General features: G+C 36.3%; 1 protein-coding gene across 31 annotated transcripts in view; it reads left to right on the top strand.

The window, feature by feature from the left end:
- Nrxn1 (neurexin 1) overlaps nt 1-13,364 on the top strand; it is a 1,158,653-nt gene that overhangs the window by 1,125,951 nt on the left and 19,338 nt on the right. For 17 of the 31 annotated variants that reach the window (XM_052186620.1, XM_052186609.1, XM_052186606.1 and 14 more), the window contains one exon: nt 10,722-10,809. In XM_052186620.1, the coding sequence (XP_052042580.1) occupies nt 10,722-10,809 (88 nt within the window). The remainder of the gene's footprint in view (nt 1-10,721; nt 10,810-13,364) is intronic. The other 14 variants (XM_052186621.1, XM_052186611.1, XM_052186607.1 and 11 more) reach the window with 1 other exon arrangement.

The following is a 13,364-nucleotide window of genomic DNA, read 5'->3' as shown; positions in this document are numbered from 1 at the left end:
CACTTGGGTATGTTTCCTGTATGCAGCAAAATGCTGGGTCTTGTCTGTTAGTCTATGTCTTTTTATTAGGGAATTGAGTCCATTGATGTTAAGATATATAAAGGAAATATGATTGTTGCTTCCTGATATTTTTGATGTAATTTTTATGTTTGTGTGGCTATCTTCTTTTGGAATATTATTTCTTGCTTTTCTAGGGTGTAATTTCCCTTCTTGTGTTGGGGTTTTCCACCTATTATCTTTGTAGGGCTGGATTTATGGAAAGATACTATATAAATTTGGTTTTGTCATAGAATATCTTGGGTTCTCAACATCTATGCTAATTGAGAGTTTTGCTGGGTAATGTAGTCTGGCCTGCCATCTGTGTTTTCTGGAGTTCTATATGAGATCTGCCCAGTATCTTCTAGCTTTCATAGTCTCTGGTGAGAAGTCTGGTATAATTGTGAAAGGTTTCCCTTTATATGGAACGTGATCTTTTTCCCTTACTGCATTTAATATTCTTTCTTTGTTTATGCATTTGGTGTTTTGACCATTATGTGACAGGAGAAATTTATTTTCAGGTCCCATCTATTTGGAGTTCTATAGGCTTCTTGAATGTTAATGTGCATCTCTTTCTTTAGGTTAGGTAAGTTTTCTTTTAGAATTTTGTTGAAGATATTTACTGGCCCCTTAAGTTGGGAATATTCACTCTCTGTGATACCTATTATCCTTATTTTGGTCTTCTCGTTGTGTGTTGGATTTCCTGGGTGTTTTGGATTAGGAGCTTTTTGAATTTTACATTTTCTTTGACTCTGACTGTGGCTTGTCCCTCCTGCAAACCTCTGTGTCAGTACTCATGGGAGATCAGCTCTCTCTGGGAGGAATTTGGGTATGAGGAGCTGAAGTACAGGGTCAACTCTGGGGTGCAGACAGAAACCAGAAGGAACCTGTCCCCACCTGTTCATCCGTTCCTGGGTCCTGAAGGTTCCTCTGAGCAACACAGTGATCTTACCTGTGGTGACAGGCTTGTCCTCGCTCCTGGGAAGCTAGTTCTCTCCTGGCATTATTTGGGTATGGAGTCCTGTGGCAGTGGACCAGCGCTGTACTCCATTTTTAATAGGGTTATTTGATTCTCTGGAGTCTAACTTCTTGAGTTCTTTGTGTATATTTCATTTTAGCCCTCTATTGGTTGTAGGCTTGATAAAGATCTTTTCCCAATCTGTTGGTTGCTGTTTTGTCCTATTGGCAGTGTCATTTGCCTTACAGAAGCTTTTCAATGTTATGAGGTCCCATTTGTTGATTCTTGATCTTAGAGCATAAGCCACTGGTATTCTTTTCAGGGAATTTTCTCTTATGCCCATGTGTTCAAGGCTCTTCTCCACGTTCTCACCTAATAGTTTTAGTGAATCTGGTTTTATGTGGAGGTCCTTGATCCACTTGGACTGGATCTTTGAACAAGGAGATCAGAATGGTTTGATTTGCATTCTTCCACTCGTTTATATTTTTATACAAGTTGAAAAATGTGTTTGATTCATATATCTGTGTCCTGCTGCTACCAGGCACCAGAAAATCAACCTTCAATGTGTGAATTAGTCACCCAATCCATAAAAGGACAGATGCTGTCTCCAATCTGAAAAGAAACATCTGCAGGTTCCATTGCTGCGTGTAAATATTTGTAGCCAGATAAGAATCAACCATAATTTCTACTGTAGAAATCTTTGTTACTAAAAAGTATTCAACAAATTACTAAGGATGAATGAATTAATAAATGAGTAAATATGCAGAAGAGTCAATAGAAATAAATTGCAGGACTACACTTGACTCTGCATTTATTTTGCTGTCTGAAGTTGATGGCTTGTGTCAGGCAGTAAGTACCTCCATAGAATCTTCATTTCAAAGAGAAAATAAAACTTTCAATAGGTAATTAGGTTTTGAAGAAAACCAAGAAGGAATAGTTTCCATGCAATTAAATAAAAGTTCATAGAACTAGTGCAATTGAGAGAGTAGGGGACAGGACTAGCTAAGTGACACTGACTAGAAAGTAAAAATGGAGTATGATCATTTTTCTTACCCTCCTCCCCCACAGTCCTTTCTAAAGTAGGCTTTATCTTAATGTTTCCTGAAGGACAATGGTGCTTCATAAAAGTGGACATATCAGCTTAGTGCAAGATGTTTTTATATTTGCCTTAACTTTCAGCCATCCTTCTTTCTACTAAACATATCAATTTTTTCTCTGCCTTAAATTCCCACCATGGTGTATAGTGCTAAAACCAGCCATGAACTTTCATTGTCATTGCCAGTGATATAAGAGAAGTAAAAATCCTTGAAAGGTGTGACTTTTCAACTTAATTCTTACTTCTAGGTCTCAAGGGATACTGTTCTAGGAAAAGAATCTATACTTTCTCACCCTTATTTTGAGGCTGTTACATTTGAGCAATGATGACAAATACGGTTTGTCACAAAAAGATCTGTAGTGCAATCAGAGTAGGCAAACAGATTCTTATTGTAATAATAGCAACAAATTCAAATGCCATGTGTAATAATTCTCGTAGTTCTGATCTCAAGATGAAATACCCACCATTTACATAATTATTTGTTCATAACCATGGTCATTTTCATAAAATACTTTATATAGGTAAATGCTTAAAGAAAATATGCCAAAATCTTGAGTAATAGTATGATTTTAAACCAATCCTATTCACTGAGACATATGCTTAAATATAGATATGAACTCTTTGTGTTTAAAATAAAATAAAACATTATCTAAGATGTTTTTGAAAGTTTGATTTCAGGGTAATTTGGAAAGGTATACCCTTCTATTTAATGTAAATAAAACATGTCAATGTCTCATATGAGTTCATTGGCACATTCAAAAATAATTACAGTAAATATGCCACAGGTTATGTCCATTATAATTGTAGATGCAGGCACTATAACATGGAGCATTTGTGTATAGATCTCCCCAAGAGTATCTTTTTCTATTTGGTTCTATCTATGTCTTTCTCTGTGCATCTGTCTCCCTCTTTCTCTCTCTCACTTTCTCTCTCCATCCCTCTTCGTCTATATCTCTGTCTGTCCCTCCATTTCCCCTTCTCTCTTTATATTCCCTTAGTACTGCTGATAATTGACCCCATCCTGTTCTCTGCTTATTTAAATGTTGTAGATACCATATGACATAAAACGACATTTAAATCTGGGTCTTAGGATGCAATAAGTTGTTATATACAGTCAACAGGACTCAGAATGTTAGTATCCCTGAATCTGTATGCTTACTGCTATCAGAAAATGAATACCTTGTTGCCTTGCATTAATTAGAACTTAACTCTTTGATTAATTATAAAACTTGCATATATGTACTAAGTAAGCCATGCTTACAATTAATTCTATCTTGGGAAAGCAGATGTGTTCCCAATGAGCAGCCTCGAGTGAAGTGGGGGGGGGAGTGTGTATGTGGGGGGGGGGGGGATAAAGGCTCTGTTCACCTGACAAGATGGGAGGCTGTTGGTGTGAAAAGAGAACAGATTCAGTGAAGTAGATGCTTACTCACCTCCTCCAACACTCCTCATAACTATCCTTGTTGTCATGTGAGAAGCCAAGGAAGCACCTTATCAATCATCCTAAAACTTTAGTTAATTCCAGATGTTGTCAAGTTAACCACAAAGATAAACAACAGGAGCGTACAAAGTGTGCATTGTGGGCACTTCCCTGCTTTCTAAAATATTTTGGACATCAAATTTGATTCACACAACATACTCATGGGATAGGGAAACATTATTATGATCTTGTTTACTCTTTGTTCATTTTTCTGTTCTTTGAGGGAGCCCAGGCTATTCTAGACTGCCTCAAGCCTCAGCCTTCTCAGTACTGGGATTGCAGGCATGAGCTGCCATAGCTTGGTTAACTAGGGCAATTATTATGATTCATATGTAAAATACATATGGACACTCATCCTTACATATATATGTACAATGTGTTAGTGTATATATGTGTGTGTGTAAGCACATGTTTGTAATTTGAAATACAAGAAGCAATACAAAGCAATGGACATCGCATATAAGCTCAGAATTAAAGTTTGAATTCTGAACATTGATCAACATTGTACAGTGGTTCTCGGCTTTCCTTTTTTATTATAATTTTTTATTTTCTATATTCTGTTTACATTCCAAATGATTTTTCCTTTCCTGGTTCCCCCCTCCCCATAAGTTCCCTAAACCCTCTTCCCTCTGCCCATTCTCCTATCAACCCCCTCCTACTTCTCTGTCCTGGTACTCTCCTACAATGCTGGAACAAGCCTTTTCAGGATCAGGAACCTCTCCTTCCTTCTTCTTGGGAGCATTGGATATGTGAATTGTGTCTTGGGTATTCAGAGTTTCTGAGCTAGCATCCACTTATCAGTGACTGTATTCCATGTGTGTTATTTTGTGATTGGGTTACCTAACTTAGGATGATATTTGCCAGATTCAACCATTTGCCTAAGATTTTCATGAATTCATTGTTTGTAATTGCTGAGTAGTATTCCATTGTGTAAATATACTACATTTTCTGTATCTATTCCTACATTGAGGGACATCTGGGTTCTTTGCAGCTTCTGGCTATTATAAATAGGGCTGCTATGAACATAGAGGAGCATGTGTCCTTATTGCATGCCGGGGAATCCTCTGGGTATATGCCCAGGAGTGGTATTGCAGGGTCCTCTGGAAGTGTTATGCCAAGTTTTCTGAGGAACTGCCAGACTGATTTCCAGAGTGGTTGTACCAACTTGCATTCCCACCAGCCGTGGAGGTGTGTTCTCTTTCTCCACATCCTCGCCAACACTTACTGTCTCCTGAGTTTTTAATCTTACCCATTCTAACTTGTATAAGGTGAAATCTCAGGGTTGTTTTGATTTGCATTTCTCTAATGACTAATGATGCTGAACATTTTTTAAGGTGCTTCTCAGCCATTCGAAGTTTTTCTTGTGAAAATTCTTTGTTTAGCTCTGTACTGCATTTTTAATAGGGTTATTTGGCTCTCTGACATCTAACTTCTTGAGTTCTTTGTATATATTGGCTATTAGCCCTCTGTCAGATGGAGGGTTGGTGAAGATCCTTTCCCAAATTGTTAGTTGCCATTTTGTCCACTTGACAGTGTCTTTTCCTTACAGAAACTTTGTAATTTTATGAGTTCTCGGCTTTCCTAATACTGCAACCCTTTGATACAGTTCCTCATGCTGTGGTGGTTACCCCTACCCATAAAATTATTTTTATTACTACTTAGTAACTATAATTTTGCTACTGTTATTAATCAAAACATAAATATCTGGTATGCAGAACGCCTGATATGTGACACCTGTGAAAGTGTTCTTTGCCCCACCTCAAACTGCTGACCTAGCAGATATTAAACTTAGGTGTTTTAGCAGTGCCACATCTAGCATTGATGATTTTCTTTTCTTAATATTATTCCCATGTTGGTCCCATATTAAATCAGTAGGAAGGCTGTGTGTACGAGTCTTCTAATATATGTAACTGTTTCTCTTAATGAATGTGCTGGCTCCTTTTTCACACCGTAATTTTTCTTGCTTTCTTCCACATTTTTGCTTACTATAAATTAATGTTATCATGCATCTCTGTAAGAAATACATTGTATCATGTAGAAAACAAGATGGGTTGGGATGGTGTCTATGGATGTATACATATGTTTATGTTTGCATTCATGGATTTAAGATTGGATGGATAGATATCTCAAGTAAATGATATTCACAGTTTACTAATGATGCTGATTATTTTATTAATTAGACTTATAATTGTAGTTATGTTTCATTATTTTTTAGATACTGTTTATATGTGGAAACATTCACCTTACATAAATGGTTGCAAAATCAGTCTCATTGCAAGAAAATCTATGAATACTCACTGAATAGGGATTTCATTCCTTGACCTGTTACATGCCAGTAGTGAAAATGAGAATTTTGGAATCCTTCTGATTGGAGCTATCCACCACTGGCATGTTACAATCATAAATTGTGTTTTGGCCTCATTGCCAATAAGGATTTTTAGTTTAACCTGTGTGACTAATTAGTCCATTCAGTCTCAATTGCTGGGCAAGAGATTTATTTTAACACCATTAAAAAGCCTGGATTTGCATTTGTAAACATCTGTTAGTATTTAATTTGGGAATAGCTTAAATCATTTCAAAACTTGATTTGTCTAAAACCAGAGTAAGCAGAGTGGAAACATTGGACCGCCCCATCCTCTAGTTTCTCTTTCAGCTCTTGTTCTTTACCATCTATAGTATTTGGAGGTCTTACAGCTCCAAATTCTGATTATTGAGAATAGATTTTTGAGATGTCTTTCTGAAAGTTTAAACTTTTGACTGATTCTCCAGAGTTGATCTTGCTAAAATTGGAAATGCAGTATGAGAATAAAAGCCAACAGTAGTTCAAAGAAATATAAAAGAGAAATTCTGTTTTATTTAAAAGTGATAATTCAGTTTCATGTTTTCTTATACCACATTTCTTTCTTGAAAGTTTTATTGTGTTATATAAATAAGCTGAAAGAACATTGCTTTTAATTAGGCATCTTCTCTTTCTTTTCCTGAAATGCATTTATCTACAACATTCTACACATGTTTCTACATATTGTGAGTTTGGCTTCTTAAGCTAACTCGAGCCAAATGTACACAAAAATGAGTTTTAAGGGAGTAAGTCTCTTTATCATGTTAGAGCTCTTCTATGCAGCCCCACACTCACTGTTCTGATGTCATTGCATACATTTTCAGCAGCTGACATTTTTTGAAGAACATTGAATAGCTTTCAAGTATGTTTTTTCCCCAAGGAGAAAGATGATTTATGGGCATTTTTTGCAATAGCCTTGGGCATCAATTGGGAAAGAACATTAAAGAAATACAAAAGCTGGCTATTTTTAAGGATGTATAAGGTTTGCCCTAAATATTCATGAATACCAGAGCTCATATATTCAAGCTGGGTAAGCGAGTGTACACAGTGGTAGGTTATTGCTCTCGTATTCTTTTAGCACGTGCTTAGCTACAGCTCTCTAATAGAAGCGTTTCCACCTGCATTCCTCAAGTTATACATACATCTGTATATTATAATTTATTGTACATATTCTACAACATTTTTAGTTAAGAAAGAACATTTACACAAAAGTTTCTGACTCAATGAAGGATGGTAATTGCACAGTTGGAATTTGCCCTTTGCCTCACAATTCTTGTTTGTTGTTCTGCTTGATGTTTCTTGTATGTGTTCCTTTACTGACAGGGGTTAATGGTCAGCACAGCCATGGATCATGAAAATGGCATCTAGAAATGCTTTTGTTCTTGGCAGGGACATAAAATGTATTCATTCATTTCATTCCCCCCTCCTCTCTCTCTCTCTCTCTCTCTCTCTCTCTCTCTCTCTCTATATATATATATATATATATATATATATATATATATATATATATATATATATGTGGTTATATATATATATAACCACAAAGACACTTGAGTGGTACTTTGTTATTTTTAATAGCAAGTAGTGTATTCACTGCAAATGATGGGGGAGGGGAACTCATTGTGAGAAGGGGAATGTTGTTATAGTTTATAAACTGTCAAGTAGTCTCCCCTGATATGATCAATTATTAGATAAGTTGCAGTAATGCCATCTGATTACATTTTCTCCTAATCCTCTGTATTGGTGCTCACATGTAAAACATGATACATCAGGTTTTGATCCCTTTTTTTCACACATTCTATGCTGTTTGTCTGAAGGTATGGAGATTTTATTTTGTAGACATTTATATTGGAATAGATAAATACTTGCTATGCTTAGCCACAGACACAGCTCTATTAGAAAACATCAAAATGGTTCTTTGATCTATGAGTGTTTAGATGTACAGATAGAGGCAGTTATCTAAAAGGACTGCTACATAAAGTTAGTTCTTTTGCTTGATAGTCTCTTACAGTGAGTTGTCTCAGTCTTAAAAGGGTTATAAACATCAAGCAAAGTCTACTAAAGAAGAGAATTGATTAATGTGACGTAGTTGAGGTGTTTAAATACCACACGCTCAACAGTAAGTCACAGAGAGGCATCTCCAAGCAGAGTGAATTAAATTTCAATTAGATAGCTTTGGTTAGAAAATTGTTAGGTTAAATCCCCTCCTGAATGAAATTTGATTTTCCCCCTCCTTGAGCTGCTTTTTGATATTTTTTCCTTCCTTGAGCTGCTTCTAGATTTTTTTCACACCATAGAGATTTGACCCAAAATATCTATTAATTTGAAGCTTTTACTCACAAAAGCATTGCTTGTTTTTAGTTTTTAATGAAAAATATACATATAACAATCAAGGATATACATGGGTTATAGCAGGAAATTACATTAAAACTGAAATAGTTTTATAAAAGAGTTATATTTTTTCTGCTGATTTGTTTCATCTTAAAAGTGCTAAATAAACACTATTACATGACTTTAGTGTTTCACATATAGTGTTTTATGAAAAGTTACAACATTTTCTGCTTAAAGCAGAATGATCTCTGGAGAAAATAGCTTGAAGTAGATTGATTTGCATTACCTAAGCAACTAGCCTGAATAAAATATTTTCTAAAGACTTGTACATATGTGGCAATAAATTCATTTTAATAAGCAATCCTCCTTATTTATTCTTGATGTTTGCCCAAGTCACAGTTTGAACTGAGACTGTAAAAGATGGAAGTGCAAAAACTACCTAATATAACTCTTAAATTTGAATGTAATTGCAAAGATAAATCTTCCAGCTGAAAAAAAATGGTTTGTACAACTTTCATTTAAAAATATAGAACTTTACTAGTAATCAATATAACTCAAAATTATTTAATTGAAACAGCTCCACCGTCGTGAAATATTAAAGCTAGTGTTGAGAATGCTGGAAATTTTCATTAACAATTACAAAGTGATCATATTCCAAGTCTTTTCCATGTGCTGATTTACTCCTTATAAATAATGTCTGTTCTGCTCATTATTTTTTTCAGATAAGAAAAATAAAGCATAATCGTGATTACATTTCAATAGCAGAGTTTCTTAGTTTTAGCACCTTTGATGATTCTTGCTGAATGAGTCATGGAGAATATTTTAGAGCATTTCACAACACTCTATGTGAGGATAATAGTTTCTTGTTAAACGTTAGCTGTAGGATAAAAGCCCAGTATCTGCTCTGGGATATAATGGATTGATTCCTCTGAAGGAACCCTGATTTAATCTCATCCTATCATATGACCCACATGGGTGATAATGCTGCAAAAATGCACTTGAGCCAAAAGCTGAATGGGTCTTTGGTAAACATCTCTCCTATTAATGAGAATGAAGTGCTGTGCATGCCACAGACTGATGGCTTTCTCTCTGAACGATTATGCTTCTGGAAAATCTGCCATTTTGAACCTCCTTCTTGAAAATCACACCAGAAAAAATGCATGACTCTAGAAACACTTTAAGAAGAAATAAGAGCAAAAAACCAAAATGAACCCATAGACATGTGCTGCTTAAAGGCTCATACTAATTTTAAAATATCTTGGGAATAGATTCTGCTTTGTGAACTTAAGTTTAAGGATTTGAAGACTTTTAAGTCTTTATTTGTCATTAAAGAGCCCTTACTCCTTGTCTCTAGTTTTCTTAAAATTTGTTTTAAGCTTTTATTTCTGACAGTATTATGGCTCTCTATTGAATTTAGCTCTTGTCATGTTATTCTAATTCCTGTTAAATGACTGCATCATTCTGCTCTCAAGCATAGTCTGAATAGACTAGATCTCTGGAAATCTCTGCAAATACAATGGCATCTTCTTGCACCATGGATTTGATGTTTTACTTTAGCATTAGTCAAATTTAATGCAAACCTTCACAAATCCCATGCAATAACTCCTCTGAGTTTATTGCTACTCATAAGTAGCAGTAAAGAACAACCTTTGATGCTTGTCAGCGTGTTGATTATGGGACTAACTGCTAGGATTTACACACTTTGATTTTTATTACAGTGACAGTTATCTTTTTGGCTGTAAGTGCAGCGAAGCATCTATAATGTCACAGTGGAAATGGTCACCTCTCCCCAGCCTACTCTGCACACACTTTTTACTTACGATGAAACCTTGGCAATGGAAAAGACAATGAGGAAACATTGCAAAAATGATATTTGAGTATAAAATTTTAAAAACTGAAAAATATTTTCACTGTATCTGCTTCATTTCTGCACCTAGAAAACAAAAACACATATCCAATTTTCTATGTAATCTGTTTCCCAGTGATAAAAAACTACATCTAGAATCTTTATTGAGCTACCTGTTCAGAAATGTAAAATGTTATGGCTGTTCTGCTTCAGGAAGCGAAGCAGAAGCACAAGAACTACATAAAGCCTACTGGTGCATACCTTGCAGCTCTCCAGGGCTGTCATCAATCTCCATCCGGCCGTTTCTGCCAGCTTGTTTTAAACATCTGCATGCTTCTGTGTGCAGCCTCACATGTAACTGGATGGTTGGGTGTCTACGAACTGAAGATCACCATTTCTGTGTTCGCATGTAAAATAAGTTGTAATCCAGATCTCACGATCATGGAGATATTTCTACGAGAGATCTAAAATACGTTTGTGAATATAAGCTCAGCGTCTCATGTCTTGAGAAGGAAAATAATGAATTTGGTTTCTCAACCTATAATATAAACACAAACTATGTTTCACTTGTAAATGAAATGGAACATACCACGTAGGACGCTTTTAATTAACCTGCTGACTGTGATTCCCTTGCAGACCACAGATGATATCCTTGTGGCATCAGCAGAGTGCCCCAGCGACGATGAGGACATTGACCCCTGTGAGCCGAGCTCAGGTGGGTTAGGTTAGTCGATTTTTTTCTTACTTCCTTGCCTGTATTGTAAATCTTTGTTGCATGTTATATTGCTTAGAAGAGATAACCACTTATGTGTTGAGAGCTACCTTAGGCCACCTCAATACAAAATGGCACATTATCTAATGGGTTTCTATTTGCACTTGAGTGGAATATGTGCTAATAATCTTGGAGGTTAAGGTCGGAGGATAAGGATTTCAAAGCCATCCTAAGCTGCATAGTGAGATGAAATCCAAATTGATTATAGAAAATTCTGCCACAAAAAATTAAAAATCAACCAGTCAATAAGGAAATATGATCCAGTGAGCCTTTGGCTTGCAGTTATAAACATTTTCTCACTATATAAAAAAATGTAAAGCAAAAACAAAAACAACCAAAATTAGTTATTTAGCTGTATTGTGGTGCCACATACCTTTAATCCAGTATTTCAGAGGCAGAGGCAGGTGGATCTCTTTGAGTTCAAGGTCAGCCTGGTATACAGAGAGTTCTAGAGAAACTCTGGCTTGAGAAACAAAGCAAAACAAACAAACAAACAAACAAAAACAGGATTGATACTTATGATAAGGCAGTAGGTAAAGAAGTTGCACAGTGAGAGCTTACTGTTCACATTCCTGGAGTTCCCTGAGTCACTTTTGCACAGTTTACAATGGGCTCTCCCTGTGGCCATTTGTAGTGAAACTAGAAAGCTAAACATTTATAGTGAATTGTGAAGAATCACATGAACATTGAACTGAAAAGCTTTCCTATGATTCAGTCTGCTGGAAAATTATCTAAAGTGATATATTTCCAATTTTTGGATGTTGGAGTATTGTGGCGATAGCAAAATAAACAGGAGCTAATGTCCTTGACAGGTTTTGAAGAGATATTTGAATCTTGCCTTGTTTCACCAAAGTTCACGCCACATTTTCCCCATAAAACATTTCTAGTTTCTCCATTGTAATGTGTTTGCGACTCATCTGATGAGGACAACATATCAATTTTGTTTCTTGTGCTGTTCAGTGGAGGTAGTGAGCCCTAATGATGGATGAACCACAGTCTGTTCCCACCAAATACTTACAGTTGTAGACTTACAACCACCAATGCTATTTTGATTCTCCAGTGTGTGTTAACAGAATTGCTGTAGAAGATGTGACCTTCATAGATCTTATCTAGATTCCCAGAAGAACTTGTCTCAATAAAATAATTAATTTGTATTAATTACTATAAAGTTACTCTAATCATTTTTAAATATGAAATATTTTGGGATGCATAGGCTATAATTCTGCTTGAGTGTCACATACACCACTGCCACTCCCAGCTGCACATACTTAGCAGCAGCTGCCAGTGAAGGGGAAGTAGGCCACGGTCCATTCTCAGTGCAGCTGTAGCTGTAGAATGTCTGGCTTGCCTCACCCTCCTTCTCAGCTGATGGCTGCCCACAGGATTCTCAGCCCCCAGAATAGTCTGTCACATGCAACTCTGCAATCTCTGATGAACATTGACTTAACTCTATGTCCCTGATCTGGATTTTACAATCAGGTCATCATCCAGGGCTGCAAGGTAAAGGGCCTGCCTTTTTTTCCCTCTCACTACCCTCTTTAATTAAAAATGCAGGGCATCATCATCATCATCATCATCATCATCATCATCATCATTTATTTCACTCCTGAATTTTCCATCATGCATTATTTCAAAAACAAACTCTAAACTTCGTGTCTTAATAAGGGTTTGATTTTGCTTCATAATTTCGAAGGTAGTCATCTTTTTTAGCACCTATACTTTATTTCAGTAGTAGAGAGAACTGTATAGGTGTTGACTGATTGTGGAGCTTGTTAATTTTCCTCTGGCTGAATCCCTTCTCTGTTGAGTATTGGACACCATCCTCTTTAGACTGAACCTTTACCTTACGTGCCCAGTAAATCCAGTGAGGACTTTAATTACAATTGGAATTGACACTTTGTCTTTCTTCTTGAGCAAAATGCTCCAACTATTCCAGCATTGCTTACAGGTCTCATAAAACACTCCTCAGTAACTATTCTATGGTGTCTGTATTCTTCTGAGTACTGTGAACTTAAGAGATAGAATACTGGAAAATGGGAAATAACCCTTTAATCTTCCCTTTCTCCTTTGTGTTTAATTCAGAAGTTGTGTGTTTAGTGTTTCTTGAATATGTGAATATAAGGGCAGTTGCATGAGGACACAGGAGATATCAGATCCCCTTGCAACTGAGCTGCAGGCCATGGGGTGCTGCCCTGTGTGGATGATATGAATGTGGGTTCTCTGAACAAGCAACACATCTTCTTAACCACTGTTACGAACCTCCAGCTCTTATTCCTTCTTATAATTTATCTGACTCTTGCTGCTTTATTAAAGGTCTAAAGTAATAGGAAGCACATAGCATCTCGTCAACATCTGTGGTCCAGATAGTCTTGCTGTCCTCTCCTCTTTACCGAATTTATGATTATCTAAAGAACCTTGAGTACCTGACTATTAGTAGTTTGCCAGTGTATATCTGTATCCTCACCCACAAGAAGGCAACAGCGTGGAGCAGGAACATGTAAGAGTGC

This window comes from Apodemus sylvaticus, chromosome 6 (genome assembly GCF_947179515.1).
Source record: "Apodemus sylvaticus chromosome 6, mApoSyl1.1, whole genome shotgun sequence".
Taxonomy (NCBI): Eukaryota; Metazoa; Chordata; class Mammalia; order Rodentia; family Muridae; genus Apodemus; species Apodemus sylvaticus.
The sequence above is the reverse complement of the archived record's forward strand: the minus strand, read 5'-3'. Positions and strand labels throughout refer to the sequence as shown.